The 24891-nt window shown below is 49.2% G+C and overlaps 7 protein-coding genes across 7 annotated transcripts; 4 read left to right on the top strand and 3 right to left on the bottom strand.

Moving 5' to 3' along the window:
• Positions 1-638: 638 nt before the first annotated feature.
• J7337_003223 (uncharacterized protein) lies at positions 639-1714 on the top strand (the record flags this gene model as incomplete). Its single annotated transcript, XM_044820941.1, has 2 exons — positions 639-1577; positions 1640-1714. The coding sequence occupies 2 exons, from the start codon at positions 639-641 to the stop codon at positions 1712-1714; spliced, it is 1014 nt and encodes a 337-aa protein (XP_044685241.1).
• A 3156-nt stretch (positions 1715-4870) lies between these two features.
• Positions 4871-6042, top strand: J7337_003222 (uncharacterized protein; the record flags this gene model as incomplete). The annotated part of the gene is made up of 2 exons (XM_044820940.1): positions 4871-5280; positions 5331-6042. 2 exons carry the CDS (start codon positions 4871-4873, stop codon positions 6040-6042), a joined length of 1122 nt encoding a protein of 373 aa, XP_044685240.1.
• A 569-nt stretch (positions 6043-6611) lies between these two features.
• AOX1_2 (Alternative oxidase, mitochondrial precursor) lies at positions 6612-9009 on the bottom strand (the record flags this gene model as incomplete). Its single annotated transcript, XM_044820939.1, has 8 exons — positions 6612-6931; positions 6992-7220; positions 7268-7369; positions 7416-7530; positions 7580-7803; positions 7869-8554; positions 8604-8664; positions 8713-9009. The coding sequence occupies 8 exons, from the start codon at positions 9007-9009 to the stop codon at positions 6612-6614; spliced, it is 2034 nt and encodes a 677-aa protein (XP_044685239.1).
• A 3753-nt stretch (positions 9010-12762) lies between these two features.
• On the top strand, positions 12763-14227 carry J7337_003220 (uncharacterized protein; the record flags this gene model as incomplete). Its single annotated transcript, XM_044820938.1, has 4 exons — positions 12763-13187; positions 13236-13839; positions 13884-14165; positions 14219-14227. 4 exons carry the CDS (start codon positions 12763-12765, stop codon positions 14225-14227), a joined length of 1320 nt encoding a protein of 439 aa, XP_044685238.1.
• Positions 14228-16372: 2145 nt separating this feature from the next.
• Positions 16373-19015, top strand: J7337_003219 (uncharacterized protein; the record flags this gene model as incomplete). Its single annotated transcript, XM_044820937.1, has 1 exon — positions 16373-19015. One exon carries the CDS (start codon positions 16373-16375, stop codon positions 19013-19015), a length of 2643 nt encoding a protein of 880 aa, XP_044685237.1.
• Positions 19016-19527: 512 nt separating this feature from the next.
• J7337_003218 (uncharacterized protein) lies at positions 19528-20263 on the bottom strand (the record flags this gene model as incomplete). The annotated part of the gene is made up of 2 exons (XM_044820936.1): positions 19528-19643; positions 19690-20263. 2 exons carry the CDS (start codon positions 20261-20263, stop codon positions 19528-19530), a joined length of 690 nt encoding a protein of 229 aa, XP_044685236.1.
• Positions 20264-20634: 371 nt separating this feature from the next.
• On the bottom strand, positions 20635-23904 carry SPT5 (transcription elongation factor spt5; the record flags this gene model as incomplete). The annotated part of the gene is made up of 3 exons (XM_044820935.1): positions 20635-21233; positions 21282-23526; positions 23593-23904. The coding sequence occupies 3 exons, from the start codon at positions 23902-23904 to the stop codon at positions 20635-20637; spliced, it is 3156 nt and encodes a 1051-aa protein (XP_044685235.1).
• Positions 23905-24891: the final 987 nt, after the last annotated feature.

Genomic DNA, 24891 nt, shown 5'->3' with positions numbered 1-24891 from the left:
CCCCTTATTTTAGTTCGCGGGGTAAAAGACGCTAAGATTAGTGGTTGGATGGTTCAGGATCGGGAGGTGATCTTCACATGGGAAGAGTGAAGATGGTACGATATATGAGCTTTGGCCTCTACAAAGGAATCAGATATATGATCAAGGCACATAATTGAGCAGTAATAAGAAAACTATCTCGAATGAGATACTGATTCGGGCGGGAAAGCTCCCCCAAAGTCTGTGATAATCTATGCCCATATCAAGTAGGTAGGTAATACAATCGACACCAGTGGCAAAGCAAACCAGTTACATCCTAACAAACAAGCCACTTCCTCTTCCCCGAAGGAAACGTTCCCGGTAATAAGAATCCTTCAACCAGCATCCTACGGAGTAGGGGAGGAATCAAAACCCAGGACCTTAACCCCAAGTGATAAAAATAACAGGTTAAATTAGTCTAAACTTAGCATGCTCTTTGCTAAGTTTATTTTGACACCCTATATCAAGGTCCGGCGTTTTCTTGTCCCCTGAGGGTGTCCAACAACTCATAAACGCCCCCCTGCCTGATCTACAAAGCTGACATCTCCCTCCTCCACTTTCTCCTCTTCATCTCACAATATGAGCTGACGAGACAATTCTGCCTTTGAGGCGCCTTCGAAATGGGCTACTCTGGCGGCGACGATCAACGAAGCCCTTCGATAACGATACCCATCGCAGTCTGTATGGGCATTTCTATATACAATGTTATTGAGCTCAATGCTCTCATCCTTACGACGTTCAAGACGAGGAAGAGCCTGTACTTTTGGAGCTTTCTGGCTGCTACGAATGGGATTGCACCTCATACCATTGGTTTTCTCCTCAAGAATCTGGTCTTTTCTGATAACTTTGTTTTGTACATCACGCTTATTTCTGTTGGTTGGGTTTTGATGGTCACGGGCCAATCACTCGTTTTATACTCCCGACTACACCTGATTTTCTGGAACCAGTTCATTCTAAAGCTTGTGCTGGCTATGATTATCACCAATGCTGTTGTTTTGCATATTCCGATTATTATTCTCATGTACGGCGCCAACAGCAGCGACAAGAATCCATGGGTTCATCCTTATCAGATCTACGAAAAGATTCAAGTCACGGTGTTCTTCTTTCAAGAACTCATCATCTCAGCGATCTACATCAAGGCATGCTCCTCATTCTTTGTGACAGAGGGGCTTCTGTACCTGAAAGGTGTTCGACGGATGAGGAGGCATTTACTATTCGTCAACGTTGTTATAATCCTTCTCGACATTCCGATCCTAGTCCTCGAGTTCGCAGACTTCTACGACTTTCAGACAGCTTACAAAGCGATTGTCTACAGCATTAAGTTAAAGCTTGAGTTTAATCTTTTGAATCGACTCGTGGAGGTTGCAAAAGGGAATGATACCCGTGGTGCGGAGAGTGGAAATCAAATTGTGCGTTTGAATGCTTTTGAGCAAGATTGTGCTGGATACGTGGCCAAAGACAGTGAATACGGAAACACGGAAAGGGATGCAAATACGAAGAGACGAAAACGCGAGAACTCGAATGCAGATGATAGGATTTTAATCGAGAGGGAAATATCTGTTAGTTATGTTGAAAGGAGGGACGATGATAATGAGAGTCGGGATGAAAGATGTCGACATAGGACAACTTCATGAATAAATGGCTTTACCTCTTCAACCGGGATGCTGCAGAAGAACCTTCTCGAAAGTTCAAGTAAGAACGTGAAGTCGAAGTCAACAGGTAACGTTTATACTTTCGAGTTGTATAGACAGAAGCAAACCTTAGATCGTCGATACCTGATAGGTAACAGGAACATGATCCTTTCTTACGGCATAAAGTATCTCTTGTTTCCTAAAAGCTTCTCCTATGGCTATTGCATCTGATTTGTTTATGGAAGAATGTTCCCAAACTATATCCCTCAAGCAATATCAGAATGAATTTCATTGGGTTGTCAGTTAAAGAAAAGGGGCATACATATAAAAGAACAAAACTTAATGCTCACACCTCAAGCTTCAGACTCAATCTAACTTTCTTTGAGAATATTGTTATTGTAACTCACTGAGCGTCAACTCTTTCCTCTCCTGCCTATAAATAGCCGCCAAGAGTCCACCATTTTCCAAGACCATTCTCGCTTCTCTTTATAATTTTTTAGCCCTTAGCAGAGAAGATCCTTCTCTTGTCCCACCATGCCATCCAGTTTCTGACTAAACCATCGACTGGTGTCGAAATCTTCATCCCTGGGGTTGTTTCCTCGTCTCGTCTTGCATTTAAGGGATGAAGAAATCACTCCAACAGCAGAACTCGATCGCAATTAACACATGGCACAGTGCCCGATATCGCCGCCGTGGACTAAATCAACCATGTCTCATCGAGACTGAGCCTCAATCTTCTTGAGTCTCCAATCTTGAGATCAGATGCCACAGCCTCTAGCTTCCAGGCCACAATGCCTGACCAATAACAAACAAAATCGCCATGCCTGAACATTCATGGTGATCACGGGATTTCATCCGTGAGCTTGAGAAAGCTCCTTGGAATTGATCTGTGGCTGCGAGATGATCTACAAGAACGTCCATTGGAAGCCTCATGACTTCGACCATTCCTAATCCATCCATGCCTCAAAGTAGTCTTGACAATTACGAAATCGTCAAAAACCAACCAAGCTTCTCTGCCCCGACTACACTGCATCAACAACGTCAACCTCAATCATGGTCAAGATGTCGAATCCGAACAACCCGCAACCGGTATCCAGGGCTGAGAGCTTATAATCACCGCATAGAACTCAGCCTCTTCTCGCAACTTTTGTCGCAACCGCCGTGTCGAGGCTCTGTTCTTCGACGTTGTCTGAGCCCTTGTTACCAGTGTCCGAAATTGACGCTCCTTGGACGAGTACTATCGAACTATGCAAGGGAGTTTCAAGAGAGCCTCTTCTTGTATGGCACCTACCATGAATGCTACATGCTTCGAGAATTCGGTCCTTGGGACCATCCTGCCTGTCAGTTATGGACTACAGGTTCCTCAGGATGCTCATCGACGAGGACCTTATCGAGAGAAGCAATTCTCACACAAAATCACAAAACTACAAAAATGTATTTCCCAAGCGGAAGGATTGCTTTCCAACTACCTACCAACAGCGTCCAACTGCAACGGAATTACGAGGACAACTGGCCTTTTTCAGACCTGTCACTTAGAGACTGAAGGCTCCTCTGGATGGCCGTTGAGGACCTCTTCGAGAGGTTTGACGAGCATCTTGTCCCTTCCAAGATAGGAGACAGCAGGAAGGGTGACCTCACCAGGCTCAGCTTGGTGATCTTTGGCCGCCACCCCTACCTTCCAGTTCACTTATAGTGGCGAGTTGTGTATTATTTACGATGCTAAAAAGAATATGGAACTAGTGGCACCCGCCAAAGCTGCACCTCCAGATTGGGTCTTGGCCGTTCCGCGACATTCAGATGACGAACTCCGTTCCAGCGGTGAATGAAAGCATGCGAGACGTTCCCAGGCATCGCGAGATTGCAACTTGACAGAAGAGCGATGCAAATGTGGCATTTGCATTGCTGAATCTACCTCTATTGCCAAACAGAAGGAGCATTGTATTAGCGACCGGTCCCCATAAGCGTAGGCTCAACAGCTCTCGAAGCCGGTATACCAGATGGGCACCGACGAGCCCAAGGTCTTGACTACGGCCCTGTCAAAAAACAGGTCAATCGGCGCTGGATCTGTCGATGGATCTGGACATTGATGAGCCCGACGATGGAGTCCGTTTAGCTCTTGATGTGAGGGGTGATGAAGGAGGGATGAACAGCGACGTTGACAGCGTCCATCCCTGTCATTGACTAGAGAATGGTATGTGACCATGCGACTCGACTATGACTTTAATGAAATTACATCTGGGGAGTATAGAAAGACAGGCACAAAGACAGATAGCTTATCTCGGCCATAGCTGTAGTAATAAATCCGATCGTTACATTCGTCTCGAGTAGCCATGCATATCGGATATTTATTTCCCTGATTTATTAAACTTAAGGCGACTAATTTGGGGGCCGTTTCCTAGCCGCATATCTGTGCCTCTCACCCGCGTGGTCATCCGTCTTACATTGCAGAAAACAAGGTTATCACATAATACTCGGATAGTATCTTTCAACGACTATGCGCTTGAAACAGATGAACTCAAGCGGCTTCGGAGGCGGGAGTTTTTCATTATCTCCGGGGAAATAACCGAAGACGCCCGGTTATTGAGACAATGGGTCTGGCGCATTAAAAATCTGACCGCTTAATGGCTGCTTCTTGAAGGATTGCAAGTCTAAAGAGGGCTGAGCTAGGATCCGCAGGTCTAGGACGGAATGGGTTACCTGCGCGGACCAACCTTGCATGACCGTTGGACAGGAACGACAAGGTTGTTTCAGCTTTTGGATGGGTTAGAAATGAATCAACAGACATTCAGAGTTAGAATTAATGTACAATACCTCTTGTTCAGTTGTATAAGCTATGAGACTATAATGTATTCATCCGGGTATCATCAACTATCACGGCCCAAGGTAGAAGTGAGGCATCATGCTGTCAGATCTTGGCGTTATCCTTCAGCAACACGCCTAACCAGGATCATCGTGACAACTCAACTAATCCGGCCACAGTAAGCCCAGTCTAGCCTAAACATGTCTCTCGAAACTGCCTATCCCCATCCCAGCAAAAAACGCCTCGTTCTTGGCACCACTCACACCCTCGCTCCAAGCACCAGCCAACCCCCGTCAATCCTTAATTTTCAGCTCTGCCTCCAAAAGAGATGAGAGACCCCGCCCGTGATTTCTCATCTCTTTCCTGCTTCCTTTCTCCTGCTGACCACTGAACCTCGCTCGTCATTCATTGTTTGGCAAAGATGAAGTATCACAGCCTATTGCTTGGTGTCTCTGCCGGAGCAAACGCTCTAGCCATCGCCGAGGCCACAAAGCGTCGAGATGCGGGATACATGTATCAGCCTGATCCGACCCCCATTGTGGGGATCTCTGATCTGAGGCATTTGGCCCTGGGGAAACGACAGGAGACTACCGCTGAGGCGTCGACCTTTACGCTTGTTGTTAGTCCCGACTCGACTTGTGGTTTTTTGTCGGGTTCACCTGGAAATGCGATTACTTGCGGTAATGGAGATAAGTGTAGTTGGGAGCTGCGATATGTTACTGCCATCTTTTGCGGTACTCAGGCCTATAACCGCTGTTTGGAGAGGGATGATGCTCTAGACACAAAACTCTGCAATGATGTTTGCCAGAGCAATCAGTATAACCTCCTTTGGTGAGTGAATCAATTGGCTTCAAGAATGAGTACATGACTGACTGTATTAGCACCAATACTGCTTCGCCTTATTGCGGAACGTATAATTATCAATCTGGTGTTGTTGGCTTCAGATGCGCAACGGCATCATTGACAGCCGCTCAGGATGTTGAGTTTACATACACCAGTCAAAAGGGCCGCAGCTTCTCTACGACATTGGTTTCTGACGAAACTACGTCATCTATCCCCTCAAGCTCAGAGCCTGGATCATCATCGACAGAGGAACCTTCGTCGACGACTTCAGAAGCTGAGCCCAGTGAATCCGACTCAGGCGGCGGCGGCGGAAGCTCAACGCCTGTCGGTGCCATTGTCGGAGGCTCGATCGGTGGTTTTGTCGCTTTGTCACTGGTAGTTCTCGGCGCGTTCTGGCTTTGGCGAAAGAACAAGAACCAGAACGCCGCTCAACCATCACCTCAACAACCATCCGTGACGGCAGCTTCATCGATGCCTCCCCCAGGTCCTTACGGCGACACTGTACCCCCCATGGCACAGCATTATCCTAAATCAGATGTTACATCGCCAACACAGTCTGAGTGGAGAGAGTCTATGATTACGGCGCAGACTGCTACTACGCCTGTGCAGAACCAGGCCTGGGGTCAGTATCCCCAAGGTTCTCCTTATCCTCCTCAGGCACAGCCACAGGAATTACACCCACAGGGAAATCAGGGACTTCAGGATGGTCAGGTCCATGAGATGCCTTCTGATACCAACTACCACCGTTGAGATGGGTTAGGAGAAGGGAATATCACTAAGGGGTTTGTGGGGGTGAGGTGACGGCTTCATATATATCAAACTCACGAATGTTTTCATGATTTGCCTTTATAATTCTTAATGCAAATTGAAACAATACCATTTTCATACATCAACGTTAGCCTCTATGGACTTCCATTCTATGAGAGAAGTATTCTAATCAATATCAATAAACCAAATATCAAAATGATCAAGTGTGACAGCATAGACTAACTGATATGTCACTGAGGCTCACAGGTGTCACAGCTTAAGCTTAAAACGCCACGATTGCTGTGACAGGTTACCTCTGAATCAGCCTCACTAGTTCATGCGCACCGCACTGCTCACTTGAAATATTCATAGTGCTTTGGAATAAACTCGTTGTAAATCTCATCAAGACTCTTTCATATGCCAATCTTGGTTCAGATGTGTCACAAAGGAAGATACATAAAATGAAGCATGTTCATCAATTCGTTCGCTAAATCAATTTAGATCAATTTCTCAATCTGGCCTCATCCATTCATAACAATCTCATATTTCATTCTCCTCATGTCATCTCATTCTCACAGGCGGAACTTAACCTCGAGCTCACCGGGTGCCTGGTAAGTAGGAACCTTCATCTCCAAAGCCTCACCAGAATATCCGAGATCCTCCGCAACAAGCATAGCAGCCTTCTCACCAATGAGCAGAGCAGTAGAGTACGTGTTGCAGCCGACGTTGTCAGGGCAGATGGACAGATCAGCGACCTTGAGACCCTTGACGCCGTGGACGTTGAGTCTCTCGTCGAGGACACCGTGCTTGACGATGCTGTTGCCCTCCTTGGGTGCCATGGAGCAGGTTCCCAGGCAGTGCCAGGTTGATTCGGTGTGGCGCTTGACCCATTCTGTGGACGTTAGTTAGCATATTGATGATAGATACGGGGATAGGGGGAGCTTAGTCTTACCCTCGACGGCCTTGATGTCGGCTTCACTGTACTTGAGCTCCTCGCGGATATGAGCCTTGTTGGAGTTGAGGATGTTGGCACCGGGCTTGCGGTCCGCCTCGGGGAGAGGAGAAGACCAGCTTCCATGGCCGATACCAGCGGTGAGGTTGCCGGGAAGAGCGTATTGCTTGGTGGTGTCAAGGTCGAGATCATGAGCACGAGCAGGGCTGTCATAGTCAAAGAAGGGGTGCTAAAAGAGTCAGTTACTGTTTCAAGGTAAGATATTGTGTGACTTACCATGTTCTCGACTTCACCGGCGTAGGCGTCCATGCGGCGGGCAGTCTCACGAGACTTGATGTATCCCCAGACCATGGGAACCATATCACGCTCGTCGTTCATCTGAATTCATTAGTGACGACTCATAGTAGTAAGTGACTTAACTTACGAATCCAGCATCAAAGTCAGGAGTATCATATGGATCAGCACTCTTGATGTGAGTGAAACCACGAGAGAAGGGATACTCGAGGAAGTGGAACATGGAGAAGAACTTTCCAGGCGGCCTGTAACTAGTTAGTGCCAGCACAGAGTTTACTGTGTCAGTAGACTTACATGAGCATGTGGTCGCCGAAGAAACCAGCAATCACAGAGTAATGCATAACAGGCTTGTCAGGCTTGTTCTTGAAGTAAGACTTCCAGCCCTCGGTAAAGTGAGGCGTAGGCCACCTCTCAAAGTCCTTGAGCTCTTGCTCGGTAGGTCGGATCTTGACACCAGCCTCAATACCATTTGTAGCAAGAGGCCCAGTACCCTTTTGATGCCATTCATCGAATACGCGCTGTTTGTTTCATTAGTTTAGATGTTCAGGTCATGTAGATGTTGGGGAGGGGGGTTGTTGGGTACCTTTTGGACCTCAGGGTCTCCACGAACAAAGTCATCGAAACTCTCGGTATCTGGCTTAGCCCGATACACCGAAAAGGTAAGGTAATGATCCTGGAAATTAAGTCCAACGCCAGGAAGATCAACCTTGGGCTCGACGCCAGCAGCACGGAGCTTCTGGGGGTCACCGATACCAGAGCGCTGAAGAATCAAAGGCGAAGAGAGCGTACCGCCACTAACGACAATCTGCTTTCTAGCGCGGAAGATTCTCGTCTGCAGCTGGTTCGGGTGCAGAGGCTTAGTAGGAACAGTCTGGACACCGACGGCGCGACCGTTCTCCATGATGATCTTGTCGACCTTTGTGTTGCAGGCTAGGTACAAGTTGCTGTGCTTAGCACGTGTGGCGTGGACGTAGGCGTGTGCTGAGTCACTGCGGCGGCCTGTGTCACGGTTGATCCATTTGAGCCAGTGCTCTGCGCCGTGGCCGGTGGAGAGATCCTGGAGATCGTCGACGAAGGGGATGCCTTGGGACTCAGCGGCGCGGAGGAAGTCGTCCTTTACGGGATAGGTGTAGTTGCCGAAGGAGACTTTGATAGGGCCCTCGAAGCCGTGGATGTCTGGGTTGACTGAATGGCGCTGGTAGGTCTCGTGCTTCCTCATAAGGGGGAGGAGTTCCTCAGTGGTCCAGCCCTTGGCCTGGAAGTCATCGTCTGAGAGTTGTCAGTGGTGTTTTGGGTGAGTGTCAAGAGTTGAGCTTACAGTCGGAGGCACTAGCTCGAGTGTACATCATAAAGTTGATGGAAGAACCACCACCAAGGATCTGTCACAGTTAGTCCATGATCTTCACTCCCTTCGAAGTCCAACTTACATGAGCACATGGCACAGTAGCAGACCGTCCCGCAAGCCACTTGCTAGGACGAGACTTGTAAAACGAAGCCGTCTTGGAGTCCAGCTTCATGTTACGGGGATAGATACCAGGCCTAAACACCCAAGGATTGTTGAGGTTGCTCTCGCCAGCCTCGATGAGCAGAACCTTGAGGTTGTGGTCAAGATTCGCCAACCGTCCAGCAACGACACAACCGCAACTTCCACCACCGCACACAATGATGTCGAACTCCTCTGGCAGGACGCCGAGACTGTTCGCGTACGAGTTTGGAGTCGCCATGATGAAGAAGCTGCAACTCTTGAAGCTGCTTGATATTCTCACAAACAGGGAGAGCTCTACAGCTTATTTATAACATGCACAGATGCCTGTATATCGATCTTTACTGTGTATCAGATGCCGAATGATCCCCGAAGGTTGGTAGCATGTCCATCGGATGCTGGATGTAGTATCATCAACTCTGCGAACCCCTCTCGATACAAGATTGCGGGCACCAATGGCATATGCATGGCAGGGTCATCTGGGGTAATAAGATTGTGGATAATGGTTTCATTCTCATGAGCTCTAGCTCTGTTCTTCGTCTGGGGGAGAGATGCTGGGCACAGCACAGTATCTTGCTTGGCCTGCAGGTCAGGGATATCATCTGCTTCGCCGCTTTGACTGGGGGCTAAGGTTTCCCGAGACTTTCTTTACCTATTAGAAGAGAAGAAAGAGATAATTGACTTTGGCAGACTGGTTTTGGAATGTTGTTAAGAAGTATTGATATCCGTCTGATCCGGTCTGAAACTCGTTGGTGAACTTTTGGTAGCAGAACTGACTCGCACTCTGATATCCGATCTCGAGCAACGCCAGTGCAACTCTGATCCCCACCGGATAAAGAAGCTCCCACCACCGTGCAGATACAATATAACGTATCATGTATGATATCCTACATCAGGCAAACTTCCCTTGTCCCGAGGGCAAACCAAGCCCACTCGATGCAAACCAACAGACATAAAGATACAGTACCAAGGATTCAAGTTGCATGTAAGATTACGACTTTACGGGCGTTAGCTACCCATGTCGTTTACCCCCAGGGTTGTTCCCGGACAAATAGGCTTTGAGCACTGCAACATCCGGGATCCATGGACAGCTGCTAGAATGCGGGGAGAGCTACGCCAAGAGAGGGCTCGAGGGTTTTGATGGTCGGCAACCATTGCTTCTCCCCCGGAAAAGGACTATTACACGAAGATGACGAGGCGGGGGTGAGCAAGGGATCAGGGTTGCAATTGGTCTGGGGAAGCACTGAGGATGGGTTCTTTGCGGGTGAGATCTTCAGAGTTTGTGTGGAGTGCGGCCATTCCCCCGCAATCTGACTATCGACCTTTTGGTAACTATATCGGCTCTATTCTTGGCATATCAATCAACCAACACATCAACTGCAACAGCAAAAAGATGAGCATTTCTCACAGAGAGAGAGATCAAAAAACATACAACAGCGGGGATTCGCTGGTCGTCACCGACCCAACTACTAATCCGCCCCTTATCAGCTTATCTATGGGAGAGCGGACGGGATCCCGAGTTCTCTGATAGGTATGGTCGTATGTGCTTGATTGTCTCTCAGTCCGCATTATCACCACGGCATTGGGATCCCGATCAAGCTTCACTCTTTACCTTTCCTATCCAAAGGGATGGGATGGTAGTACATAAGCTTTACACGGTGTATTGCGCTCTGGAATGATAGGTCCGCAAACTGTACTGTAGCACCTGCACTGCAACGCTACCATGTCCGCGTCAGCATTTCGGATAAGTTGCTGCGAGGACAAGAAACTGCGGGTGGCATTTCACGTCCTTGGCTTTTCATGTTCCTGCGGATTGTCTCAGTTCGTATGTTTTGCTATGGTGATCAATATTCTGTATTCTGTATATAAACAAGAATCATATCCTGGATCAAAGACAGATCAGGGTCCACACTGCAGTGATGCTGTCAACAAGGATACTGTCTGTGCTGTAGTATTCGTCTTGGCGCCGACAAGTCTTGTGCTCAGATGCCCAGCGAGATCAACACTTTGATCGTCGAGATAGAAACCTGCTCCGCTTGACATGTCAAGTGACTCTGCATTGACCGTGGAGGCCTTGTGGTTCAGGCATTGGTGGACAATCAAATGCCGATTACTAAGTGAGATGCATCATGAAGTTTGAGCAAGTTGAAGCGAGGTTGGGTTTAAGCGAGGGGAGCTCATGTGGAGATGTATAAGCTAGAACGAAAGAAGCACGCCCGTGGAAGCCTTGATATGGGATGTACGCGTATAAGTGAAGCATCCCGCGCTGTCTGACTCTATGTGGGTTTATGTGGGCCCCCCACATGAGAATAGACTTCCTAGGGAGGAATGAAGACTCGGGACCTTGAACCTAAAAAAGACCTAGGTAAGTTGGTCCAAGTTTAGGATAGGTTTAGAATACCTTGGCTAGGTATACTTTGACATCAAGGTCTGATGCTTTCTTGCTCCCCGAGGACTTCTTATAGATAGCAAGTTGATGAGGGTCCTATATATGGCTAAATGCCATCTATCTTGTTGATGGAATCCACGGATTTCTTATCAAGACTTTCATATTATCCAAGTAATAGCTCACAGCTAAGTTCTCGGCATTTTGTTTAGTTGATAAAAAGAGTTCTTGCTGAAATATCATCCTGAGTAATAACCTTGATAGGAGCTTAGAAGAATGAATAAATGGATGAGTGAAACTTATATGTTTCGGCTTGAAGACGTCTTATCTAGTGTTCAATTTATAACTCATGACAGACGTTGAGTGAGAGTCTATCGACAACTGATACAGATACGGGGCTTTACTAAAGTTAGATTTTATATTGGTAGATTTCTTCTTTGAGCGACCTCGATAGCTTGAAATTCGCTTTCTATTATTTACACATGGAACTATCTTCGAGATACACTGGAGAAACCTTCTTATAATTGCCATTACCTCAGTCCAGCAGACTTGGAACCTCCAGATGTCGAAAATGAGCAGGAGCACAGATATTATTCTGGCATTTTTCTCGTTCTGTCAAGCTTCCTTCTTTCTCTCAAGCAAACTTATCGCCATTCCCTATGCTAACTGAATTGCTGTGTAGAGCATAGATCTGCCGAAGTTTATACTCATCTTCATGAGCTTACTAAATCTATAATGAGGCATTTCCCGGGTTCAGCGCCCGAGTTCAGCCTCATGTGTCTGATGTTCATCCTTGTGAAACGGAATACGTGTACAGTATCCTGATGCTTTATTGAATATGCCAAAGGGTCCTACTTTCTCCTCAGTACCCCAGTTCACATAGTACAGGCCTACCAAAAGTCTCAGTTCGGTATGAGGTGAGCTATTTTTCTTCGCTTGGTTGCCGCATTGGTTTTGAAATGCCATATTGCTATAGTAAGGGGGCAGCAAGAGGTTTTTCACATTATCATCGTATGGGTCAGGTATCCCCAGCTTCTTTTGGTAATCCATACAGAGTTCTATAGAAAAAGTCGATATTGACGCTCTTGTCAGTCCCAGTTTCAAGATAGGTCCAAGCAGGAACTCATTCCATATCATATCATTGGCAGCATTCTCAATCTCAGAACTAATCTTTTGTCTTGGAAATTAAACGATGTCCCTACGGGAGATGTAGGTCAGCCAGATCTTCAGGAAGCTCAGTTATTATGACATGCAGGATACCCTACACCATCCCTTCTCACCATATGGAAAGACAAAAAAGTAAGGTCACGCGAGAACTGACATCATTTGTTTATAGACTTCGTCAATTAAATATTTATATCTTCTTTATACGTTATCAATGCACGTGGTGGCTAATCAACCCCTCATGACAAACTCCAAATTGCGCCATCCAGATCACGTCTTACGAACCTACACATAACAGCCCATCACAAGCCAGAAACCACGCGGATGTCTCGCGCCGAAACAAGAAAAACACCTCAGCTTATCAATATGAATCACGTCTTCACTTCCCCCAAACCCATAAGAAACCCGACATGTCTCGAGTAACTCACCAGCAACGTATCCAAGATGGCAGACTCGTCCAACGCGCCGCTGCTTCAATCGCGCAGCTCATACGGTTCGACTGATAAGACCTCTTCGCACCATGATAGTGAAGCTGCGGGAGAAATACACCCGAGCCGAGATGTAGAAGACGATGTCCTCCCTGAAACGTCGACCATTGGGAGGAATTTATCATGGCAAAGCGCTTATATCCTCGTTATTTCGCGCGTCGTCGGCAGCGGTATCTTTGCGACGCCGGGAACAATCGTTCAAGCCGTCGGGAGCGCAGGACTATCGCTATCGCTATGGATAATCGGCGCGTTTATCGCAGCTTGTGGTCTTGCGGTATCGCTCGAGTTTGGATGTATGCTTCCTCGGTCGGGAGGCGATAAAGTGTACCTTGAGTTTGCGTATCGGCGACCGCGATTACTTGCGTCTACGCTGTTTGCGATGTATGCTGTGCTTCTGGGATTCACGGCGAGTAATTGCATTATTTTTAGTAAATACGCGTTGTTTGCGCTGGGAGTAGAAGCGACGGATGTGTTGAGCAAGAGTCTTGCCGTTGGACTTCTCACGTTCGTTTGCATCACACACAGCGTTTTCCCCAAAGCAGGCGTCAAGATACAGGATGTGCTGGGCTGGATCAAAATCGGCATCATCGTCTTTATGATCCTCTCGGGCTTCTACGTCGTCATCTTCCGTCCCGACACAAGCACGGCACCGCTTACGCACCAACTTGCGTGGGAACATCTTTGGGAAGAGACGAGCTGGAACTGGGGCGTTATTGCAACGAGTCTTTTCAAGGTGTTTTATTCATTCGCGGGGTTGGACAATGCTGCGAATGTTATGAATGAAGTCAAGCAGCCTGTGAGGACGTTGAGGTCTGTTGCGCTGACAGCACTGGGGACGGCGTGTGGATTGTACATGCTTGTTAACATTGCGTACTTTTTGGTCGTGCCGATTGAAGAGATTAGAGGGAGTGGTGAGCTCATTGCCGCTTTGTTCTTTGAGAGGTTGTTTGGGGAGAAGTTTGGAAGAGTTGTGCTCCCAACCGCTGTGGCATTATCGTCAGTCGGAAATGTCATGGTCGTCGCTTTCGCACTGGTAAGTCCATCCCATTTCCATAAAGCATCAACTAACTGTAATAGGCACGAATGAAGCAAGAAATCGCAAGACAAGGCTTCCTCCCATACTCATCCCTCCTCTCCTCCTCCCGACCGTTCAACTCTCCCATGGGCGGCTTCGTAATCCACTACATCCCCTCATTCCTCGTCATGATCCTGCCCCCCTCTGATTCGATTTACTCTCTCATCCTCGACATCGACGGATACGCCGCGCAGCTCATCGGGCTAGCCGTAGCAATCGGCCTCGTAAAGCTCCGCTTCCAACGTCCAGACCTCAAGCGACCGTTCAAAGCGTGGATGCCCGCGGTGAGTATTAGGATAGCGATGAGCTGCGCTTTAATAGCGGCCCCGTTCTTTAGACCGCCTGACTACGAGGGGCAAGTGTTTTACGCGCTGTATGCGGTGTTTTCGTGGGTTATTCTTGTGGGTGGTGTAGGGTATTGGTATCTCTGGACGAGGGCGGTGCCGAGGTGGAGGGGCATGAGATTGCAGGAGGAGACGTGTGTTTTGGAGGATGGGACGACGATCACGAAGCTAGGGTATTCTTAGGGAGATCGGAATTCGGAAGAAACGGTTGATGTGCATTGCAGATGAAGATGCCGATCACTCAAGTCCGAGACATCCTAGATAGAGATCACAAAAGAACATATCTTCAATACTTAGATAGAGATCTGGTCCTAAACGTAGACAAGAGTTGTATAAACTCATCATAATACCCTAATTTTAGGGTAAATATTACAGTGAAGCAAACCTCGGTTACCGTCTCTTTCGTATGCACAAACTCTGAATGCCCTCAGCCTCCACTTCTTCCACTTCGTCTTCCACTTCCACAGTGTTCCAAATTCTCGGGTCCGCAATCGCTCTGCCAAGCCCTTATCGGCTCATCGTAAGATTACGTTATGGGTCAAATCGTTCTAGCTCGCAAACATGAACATTGTCTAGCCTTATTCCGCTATTCGTGTGTCCCACCCACCACGTTTTTTTTAAATGTTCTTTATCTTCTAAAGTACCAGAAAGAAAAAAAGGAAAGAAGCCATTCTTAGTGGAGTTAGCTCAGGCTGACGTCGGTGGAGTAAGCGTTAGTTGAAACGAGACCATGTCAAGCCATGTTTTCTCGGACGACGACAACGCCGAGAGAACTGTGACTCTCCATGTGATGAGAGTGAGCCTTTGTGAGTTGAGGGTCTGAGTGTTTCCCCTGCCAAGAAATGAACATGCGATTTCATCTGGTACCTGCGTTTTGTTACAAACAAAACAATTTAAACGAAGAAACATTCTGCGGGTCTCACTCACTTACACCCATTGAACCTCTCCAACACATCATCATCTCGGCCGAGTACAAAATGACAATCGCGACGGAGGCTTTTCTCCTAAAAACTCCACGATCTATCAATCATCTCATCCGTCGATAGTTTCTCAATAGATCCGATACGAACTGCTCTGACAGCAAAAGGAGGCGTACGCAGTCCCTCCCCTTTCTCGACGCCACGGCGCGAAAAGTGGTTTAAATTACAGTGGCGCTAAGAAGGTGGTTGACTGGGGTGCATTTGTTAGGCCAGATCCGTAGTTCAGCTGGTCATGTCTGCTGTTACGGTAGACGGTGAAGTGAGGGCTTGAAGGTCGGATTGTCGGCATTGACCAAGATTGTTGGTAGACGTCATTGTTTGTCGGCTTCTTTGAGGGCGTGAGTTGGTGATGAGGGATCAGTGTTGTGGATGGTGGTGGCGTTATGAGGCGGTTGATGGGCATGGGATTTGGAGAATGCCTTCAAACAACACTCTCATTGTCAGTGACATTCATTCATCCTATCATCCGCAAAGATGAGGAACCTCGCTAATATCTCGATACCTTCACCTGCCATCTAGTCTCACGTTTCATGAACCGGCACGTCTCCCACTCACCGAGACACTCCCTCCTATCACCAAAACCACAACTGCTTAGGGTTATTACTCTCCGTACTCTGCCCTAACAAAACCCCATCCTAGCAACCCTTACCTGTATGTTTCATTTTATTTCCCGTAGCGATTATGAACCAAAGCGCCACCAAACGGTCTGCACCCCTGACTAGCCACCCTCCTCCCCACCACAACACCGCAAGCTATCGATTCTCCCATCCCCGAACCGTGATAGCTTCACCCGGGTCACGTCCAGATTTAGAAGATGGCTACAACGGTACGGCGCACTTTGAGGATCTTTGGCGCCCAAGTGACTTCGCTTGCTGGATGGATCGTGCCAGCGGCGATGGAGGTGGACGGATCGGTAATTAAGCCAAGAATTCGATGCAGGACTCTTTATATATCCGGCTGTCGTACGTTCGTTCGCTTTTGTGACTGTTCTTCAGCGGTAACAACACTCTCTTTCTTTTCTTGCTGTTGCTGTGCATATTACCCCGTCACTCTTTTGACTTGACTTGATACCAACTACATTCCACTCACTCACTACACGAGGATCTTTTATTCTCACTTACAATCGTTACATCTACTGCAATAGCTTAATACCCATTTCCCTCCACAATGCCTTCCTCAAAGGTCTTTGCAGCCATCTTGGCTGCTCTGGCCGTGGCCGACGCCAGCCCTTGTAAGCCCAAGCCCGTCACAACGAGTGGTTCAACCGCTGCCGTTGTGACTACTTCTGGCTCAACCGACATTCTTTCTTCCACTGTTACTACTGAGACTGCTGCTACCACCACCACTGAGGCTGCTTGTTCTCACTACACTCCTTACACTGAGATCATCCCCGCTGATTGCGGCAAGACTGGTGTTGCACCCAACTGCGCTGACAAGGTCATTGGATCTCCTATCACTGTTACCGACTACGCTGCGTGTGGTAACACTTGTGGTATGACTGTTGGCTGCAAGTCTTTCTCAATCAAGGATACTTCTTGTACCCTGTACAATGCCCCCGTTTCTTCACTCGGATATACGTTCAACGAGGGCTCTGATGCTAGCCACTTCTATGACCTCGACCTTTGCTTCGGATGTGGTGAGGGCACAACTACCTCTGGTACTGAGACTGCCACTGGATCTCAGACTACTTCATATGAGACTGAGACCTCCTCTACTGGTTCTGCTACCGAGACTACTGGCACTGCTTCAGCTGGAACCACTACTGCTACCGGCTCAGAGACAGAGACTTCAGCTACTGGTTCTGAGACTGGAACAACAACTGCCACAGGATCTGAGACCGAGACCTCTGGTACAGCCCATGCTACGGGCACAACCGACACTGAGACCTCAGCCACTGGCTCTCAGACCGGGACCACAACTGGTCCTGGCGCTACCACCGAGACCTCAGCTACCGAGACCCTCACAGCCAACACAGACACAACAACAGCCGCTGCCACAACTACAACCTCGGCCGGCTGCACAGCATACACACAAATTGCCAACCCTCCTTACAACAACTGCAACGTTAGGGGCTCTGCAAGTGCGGGCGCCGTCATGAGTCAACTCGCGACCTACGGCAACACCGCCAGCGCCAACGACTGTGCCCTTAAGTGTGCTAACTACCATGATGCCCTTCACCCCAACGATAAGTGTCGCTCCTTCGCCTTGGATGGGTCCAACACCTGCTATGTCTATAGCACTACTGTTAGCAGCCTGGGCATCAACCGCAGTGGCCTTCCTGTGTGGGAGTTTAACGATCTGGATGCTTGCTACTCTTGTGATGAAGGTAGTGCTACTACCACCACTGCTGCTGGTGTTGATACCACTAGCACTGAGGCCGGAACTACTACGACCGAGACTGGCTCAGAGACTGGTACTACCACCGAAGCTGTTGGATCTACAACCACTACTGAGGCTGGATCTGGTACCACTACCACCGAGGCCGGTTCTGACACTACCACTACCACAGCCGCTGGTGTTGATACCACCGCTACTACCACCACTGAAGCTGGTGCTGGATCTACAACCACTGAAGCTGCTTCCACCACCACTGACTCCGTCTGCACCGGCTACACTCCCGTCCCCAACCCTCCCGCCGCAAACTGCGCCGTCAAGGGTAAGTCTAACAAGGACTCTCTCAACGACAGCCCTGGTACCAGCGCCAACGACTGTGCCGCCAAGTGTAGCGAGATTTCTGGCTGCAAGTCCTTTGCTTACAAGGCTTCTGCCAACACTTGCACTTTCTGGGGTCTCACTGTGAGCCAGCTGCAGATCGACAGCTGTGCTTCTGCTGAGGAGTCTGAGTTCTACGACTTTGAGGTCTGCTATGCTGGTTGTGCTCAGGCTACTACCACCACTGAGGCTGCTGCATCTACCACGACAACTGAGGCTGCTGTTGAGACTACTGCTACCACTACTACTGAGGCCGGTGAGGGTTCCACCACCACCACTGAAGCTGTTGTTGCTTCTACAACCACCACCGAGGCTGGTGAGGGTTCAACCACTACAACTGAAGCTGGCGCTGCTTCAACCACCACTATTGAGGCTGCGTCTACCACTGAAGCTGCGTCTACCACTGAGGCTCCTACAACCACCACAACCGAAGCTCAGTCCACCACCGAAGCTCCCACCACAACCACCGAAGCCCCCGTCTGCACCAACTACATCCCCCTCCCCAACGCCCCCTCAACCTGCGGCAAGCAAGGCAAGGTCTCCTGCCGCTCCGCCCAGAAGCTCGGCCAGGCCACATCCGTCACCGACGTCAACGCCTGCGGCAAGCTCTGCGGCACAACCCTCACCTGCAAGACCTTCTCCTACAGCCCCAAGTTCCGCAGCACCGGCGGTTACTGCCAGCTCTACTCCGCACCCCTCTCCCAGCTCAGCTTCACCCCCTGCAACACGGGCGTCAAGTTCTACGACCTCGATACCTGCTACACATGTTCCAACACTCCTACGCCTACACCGCCTGCTACGTGCTCCAAGTACGTCCCTGCGTTTGAGAAGTGCGCCAAGGACACGCACTGCGGAACGCGCGGTGAGATCTGCCAGGAGGATAAGATCAATGTTGCGGGCGATGCGTCGTGCCTTGAGAACTGTGCCAAGAGCTGTATTGACTATGGAAAGGAGTGCAAGTACTTTAGCTACCAGCCTGCGTTCTACAACAGCGCTGCCAAGTGTAAGCTGTACAAGGGTGGAAAGATCAATAAGAAGAGCACTTCTTGGGTCCAGTTCTACGAGCAGGATTGCTTCAAGTGCCAGCAGTCCAAGTAAGCACTGCTCATGATTGGAAAACGGATAGAATATGGGTTTGGGGGGAGGAGTCGGAGAAAAACATTCTTTTCATATTCTACGACTTTGAACGTTAGCATTTTTATGTAATTACTTGTTACTTTTTTGTGTCTATGTTAGATGGACATATGATATATACACTATGACTTGGGCAACCATTTACTTGTCCCTGATCGATCCCCTGAGCCAGTTGTGAAGCCAACTTCCCAAAACTTCTATCGTAGTGGTGACGACAAAGAAAAGAGCATTGGCCAATGTCATTATTCCCGCTTCGAACTTGGCATCCGCTGTCAGACGGATATTAACGTCCATGCCATAACACCACCTTTCTAGCCGTGGCGTCTTGCTTTTTCGTGTCTTTCTTTCAACATCCAACATATCGTACACGTTAGATCACAACAATACATACCCTAGAACCGTTCAGCTTCCCGCAGCCCCGGCTGAGAGCTTCTTTGACTCCCCCCCGAGCCGTAAATCCCCATCACACTCCTCGCTCATTCCGTCCCTACACTCCCAGCACTCTCCCTCGCAAGCCTCTCTCTCTCCTCCCTCTCTCTATTGATCTTGGCCTGTTTATACGGCATGACCTTTTGTTCTTTCCCCATAACAACTACACCATGTTAGCGCATCTCTCGGCAACAAACGGAATAACTGACGCCTTTGGAACAGCTCATAACCAACAACCAACACAATCGGCATCCCGACCATGAACTTCAGCCAGAATCTCTCTAGCTGTTTGTGTCTCCTATTGTAATCTTCCTTCTCCGCCTTCTCCCTCTCTTCCTTCGTCAATCCAGTCCTCTTCTTCTCCTCAGCCGTGTTCGATCTCTCCTCAGCCTGCCTTGCCTTTTCCCTTCTCTCACTGGACGCCAGATTATCCCTTGGATCTTGCCTCTTCTCTGAATTTGTAGAAAGCTTCCCTAGTCGTGCTGCTCGTGCCTGTCGTAGTTTCTCTTCTCGTTCTTGTGCCAGTCTTGTAGCCTTTTCGAGCATACTCTTTGCGTTTTCTGCAGACTGCTCGGATGTTGTCAGGGTTATGGTAGTCTTGGCGGGCTTTTCCCCAGGTTTAGCAGAGTCAACTGCGCTTGGAATTTGTTGTCGGCGGCTGGAGGGTCGTGACGTTGAGAATGCGCATTTTGAGGTGCGATGGCGGAGGAGAGGACATTCGAGGCGCGAGGTTCGAGGGAGGGCACTTGATGCCACTTTTCGAGGCGCAATTCGCAATGACATTATTTCTGCGAAAATAAATGTGCGACTTGAGCGCAATTGGTCGTGTTGGAGTGTCGTAAAGTTGCTTGAAGTTCAAGATTCGCGAATTCAAGTGGGAAAACATCACCAAGTCCTTATCGATAAAGCCATAGCTTTGGCTCAAAATCTCACAACACCAAAGTTCGATCGACATTTTGGCAGCCAAATTCTCATATCAACAGTCAACTCAATTGGAGCTCACTCAAAGTTCTAATCTCACTTCGAATCTTCAATGTTGACCAGCGTTCTGCTATAGTTTTTGATTATACAATATTTAATCTTCCAAAACGCCTTTTGCAAACCCATGAACTGCCAGCCTATGCCTTATCTTCTTACTATAGCTCCCCTCTCCATCAATCGTCATCAGTGTATCGAGGACCAGTGGCGGCGGGAGTCTCCGGGGGAGCATATGCTGCCGGCGTAGGAGCACCATAATAACCAGGCGTGGGAGCACCAGCCGCAGGAGTAGGAGCCGAGTCTGCTCCCCATCCACCTTGCCATGAAGCTCCTGGTGTAGGTGCGCTGATGGCAGCGGGAGTCGGTGCTGAGTAGGCACCAGGTGTAGGAGCACTCAACGCACCAGGAGTTGGGGCACCGAGACCAACACCGGGTGTAGGGGCATCGTAAGCGCCTGAACCTCCCCATGAGTCGTTTCCACTAGCTCCAGGAGTTGGCGCAGATACTCCCCAAGCAGGAGTCTTGGATCCTGAGCCCCAGCTGTCTCCACCACCGCCATATGCAGGCGTACGTGAGCCAGCACCGAAAGCATCGCCAGGAGCAGGAGTCCTTCCACCGGCCTGCCAGGCAGGTGTACGTCCACCAGAGCCATAAGCAGTACGGTTGCCGTCGTAAGGATTGACGGTTCGTGAACCATCGGCCCACGCGGGAGTTCGGGCTCCGGACATATCTGGAGCCTTCCAAGCGGGTGTGCGTCCGCTTGCAGCTGCGGGTGCTACGTGTTGTTAGTATGTCAAAACCAACCAATTGCAAAGAAACTTACTTCGTGATCCCCAAGCAGGCACTCTGTCTGAGCCACTACCTGCCATAGGTGTGCGAGAACCGCCCTGCCATCCTGGCACACGATCACCACCACCTCCCCGTCCAGCACCACCACCATATCCACCACGGCCTCCCCGGCTAGCGATGTCAATTGTAGCTCCAGTCAGCTTGTTCTTGAAGCTCAGACTATCCTTGGGCACCGTAATAGTCTTGCTCTTCGTATGAAGCTCGACCCGGGCGTGGGTGTCTGTTGTATCCTTGACAATACCCAAAAGACCTTTATAGGCTCCCTTCCTGATAATAACAGTCTGTTCAATTGCCTTATCTCGGCCAAATGATCTGGGTTGTTGCACGGGCTTGTTTTCTGCTCCGTTCTTGTGAAGCTTGAGTGCTGGATTCATCGCTGTCAGGTCAGGTCCAGAGGATGCAGCAGCGACACGACCTCCCTTGGCCGCGACAGTGTTGACCATACTGGCCCTGGTGACAAAGACACCAGCGTTCTCCTTGCTATCGTTGGTGTGTAGGAAGACATACGAGCGATGAATGTGAATAATTTTACCCTGTCGTTGTTGGCCTGTGTACTCCTTGACTACATCTTCAAGTCTGATCTCAGAGCCACTGCGGTCAGCGGCAACAGCAGTCTTTCGTTTTGGAAGTTTGTTGGCAATCTGGGATGGCATAACCTGGCGAGTGTCTCCAAATTGGTCAAGAACAACGAGCGACTCGCGATCAACCTTGACAACACATCCCACAGTCGTAGGATCAAGTTGCACCAGATCATGAAGAGAGTATTGACCTAGTGATCCTTGACCACCGATATCACTAGCTTCACGCAAATCCTTGCTAAAGACAGTGACTTCAGAGTTGGTCTGATCTGTCAGAAGAGTGACTTGGTCGTCCTTGATGTTGACAACCATTCCGACCTCGTCGCGGAACTTGCTACCACCAATGACCTTGACGTGATCACCAATCTTGAAGCGCTTGCGAAGGGATCGGATAGGAACGTCGATTTCCTGGCCAACAAGATCACCCTCAGTGACAGTGATCGAGACGACATCGGAATGAACTCGCATCGCCTTTCCGACAACACCCTTCTGCTCGCCAGTGTATACCTCGACAATATCGCCAGGTAGGTACGTAGCCAGGGCATTGCTGTCCTTTAGACTGTGGGCCAGCGCCTTCAAATCAAGATTCTCAGTGCCATCCTCAGCGCCTGAAGCGAATCTAGTGACTTCCTCTAGCGAAGGATTGACATCGGTAGTAATAAGTTGTTGAATCTTGATGTCCTTAACCTGGAAGCCATTCTCAAACTCGTCACCCATGTAGGTCCATGTACCGGCAGTAGGGTTTCCCTGGATATGTCGAGGATGGCGCTTTCGGGCCTCAACCTCGCTAAAGAGCCTCTGCGGTGGTTTAGGGCCAGCCATACCGAAAGGTCGCTTTCGCTTTCCATCGGCAGTGACTGAAGAGAAGGCGTCGTCTCGCATGCCATAGTCCAATCTGGGAATGAAGCGAACACGAGCCTCAAGACCGTTTTCAGTAACATCAATGACCTGAGCAAGATCACCATTGTGCTTCATGGGCCTTCGCAGACGAACCCAGGCTCCAGGCTCCAGACTTGGTGTCTTGGAAACGCGGAACAGCTCAGGCATATCCTTGATATCGACCAAAACCATCTTTGAATGAGGATACACATTCATCATGCTGTCCAAGCCCTTCAAAATGTCGGTTTGACGGCGAGCTTCAACGTAGACGAATCCCTTCATGACAGAGTCGGTACCTCCACGCTCGAACGCAGCAGTGATGGCCAGCTCATCCTTAGTGCCGGCCCTCTCTTCGATACGCTTCATAATCGAGAAAACAACTTCTCGCTCCTTGCCTTCTTTACATCGCACAGCCCAAATGCTAGGATCGTCCACACTAGGGAGGAGCAGTCGCTTGGGAACAACCGATGCATCTCTGAAGCCCTTGCCAGAACGTCGATTACCGTATCGCTGCCGCAAGATCTCTGCCTGTTTCTCGGCGTCCATGCTTGAATCTATCTCACGACGGCGATCGAGCTCACGATGTCGTCGGTCATCGTCAATACCAGTTTCGGCCATATCGTCTGGATGGTCGTTTGTGATAAAGTCGCCTATCTCTTCACCTAGCATCTCGTCATCTTCGGCTTCGTCTTCATCGTCGACTTCGGCTTCGATATCGAAGAAAGCCGCTCCTCGTTCCTTTCTGCGCTTTCTGCGATGGCCCTAAAGGGGGTCAGTATTTGAAGGGCCGGCAGGCAACGCGCCTTGGCAGAATCAGAGCCTGCTCACCTGCTGGACATCGTCCTCGTCCTCGTCATCTTCCTCATCCTCTTCTTCTTCTTCGTCGTCGTCGTCGTCATCGCGACGCTTGGGATTGTCATCCTCGTCCTCTTCTTCCTCCTCACCATCGTCATCAGCGTGTCGCGACTTTGACGGTCGCTCATCTTCGTCATCGTCATCATCGCGAGGCGCAGGACTGCTCCCGCGCTTTGCCTTCTTGTCGTCGCCATCTTGCTCCTCGTCGGACATATCGGCGGGCGCTGGGTTGAAATCTTCCTCATCTTCGGAGTCGTCGAAGCGCGAAGGGTCGTGAGAGGACATGGTGGCGAGTGAGCCGCGCGACACAAAGCGTGTCTGCGATAATTGGAGAGAGACTGGTCGCTGGAGGTTGTAAGATTAAGAAAGTTATAAATGCCGTCGATGCGAGAGAAGAAGAATAAAAGGCGCTTGATGGATGACAAAGATAAATAAAGAAAGAGGTTCAAGCAACTTTCAAGTCAATGTTAGAGCTTCAGACGGCAAAATGCCGGGCCTTGTGCAATGCACAACCGTGTAATTGGTGGGTCCCGACTTGTGCAGAATTACGGTGGGTCCCTCGAAGGTCATTAATTTATCACTTGACGGGGAAACATGTTGAAATAGTTTGCGGTAAGCCCGTTTCTTCTGTTAAGTCTTGTAGAATTGTGTGCCTTATTTCTACGACTCATAGATACCATAGCGATAGTATAGAGCCATAGCTCGATGAAGGCCTAGCCTTAGTGAATCTTGAGGTGGCCTTAAACTGGCGTCGATATAGATGTACTCAACGTAAGGTAGAGAGACGTTGAATCAACGTCAAAGGGCTGTAATGTGACTGGCCCGTCGCCTTTTTCTTTGTCGTATCGTGGTCGTTTCGAGTCTCGAGTTCTCATGGTTCTCATGAAGGACTGTCCCCCGAATTCAACCAGACAGCGATCCACTAACTCACATACAAACACTCCACGGTTTATTGATATCTGGTTATAGTCATCATATTGCATATATCTTCTCATCATCTATATCGACTCCAACGCTAACTCCCACCAGCGCCGCCCTCTATGTCCCCCCATTCCCAGGCTTTGCACAAGCTAGAACTCAATCTGGCCGCTCAAACTCCCCCTCATGCACAAGACGTCCTATAAAGCGCAAGTGTCCAGGATATAAGTTCGTGATTTTATATCGACCAGCCCAAAGTTTTGATCCTGGCATCTTGAAGATGCCCCCAATCAGGCTTTCGAAAGACCTCCTAATGAAAACTCCAGGCTTTGCGGAATGCAACGACCATGCCAT

This window comes from Fusarium musae, chromosome 2 (genome assembly GCF_019915245.1).
Source record: "Fusarium musae strain F31 chromosome 2, whole genome shotgun sequence".
NCBI lineage: Eukaryota > Fungi > Ascomycota > Sordariomycetes > Hypocreales > Nectriaceae > Fusarium > Fusarium musae.
This window is presented reverse-complemented; position numbering and strand designations above follow the sequence as displayed.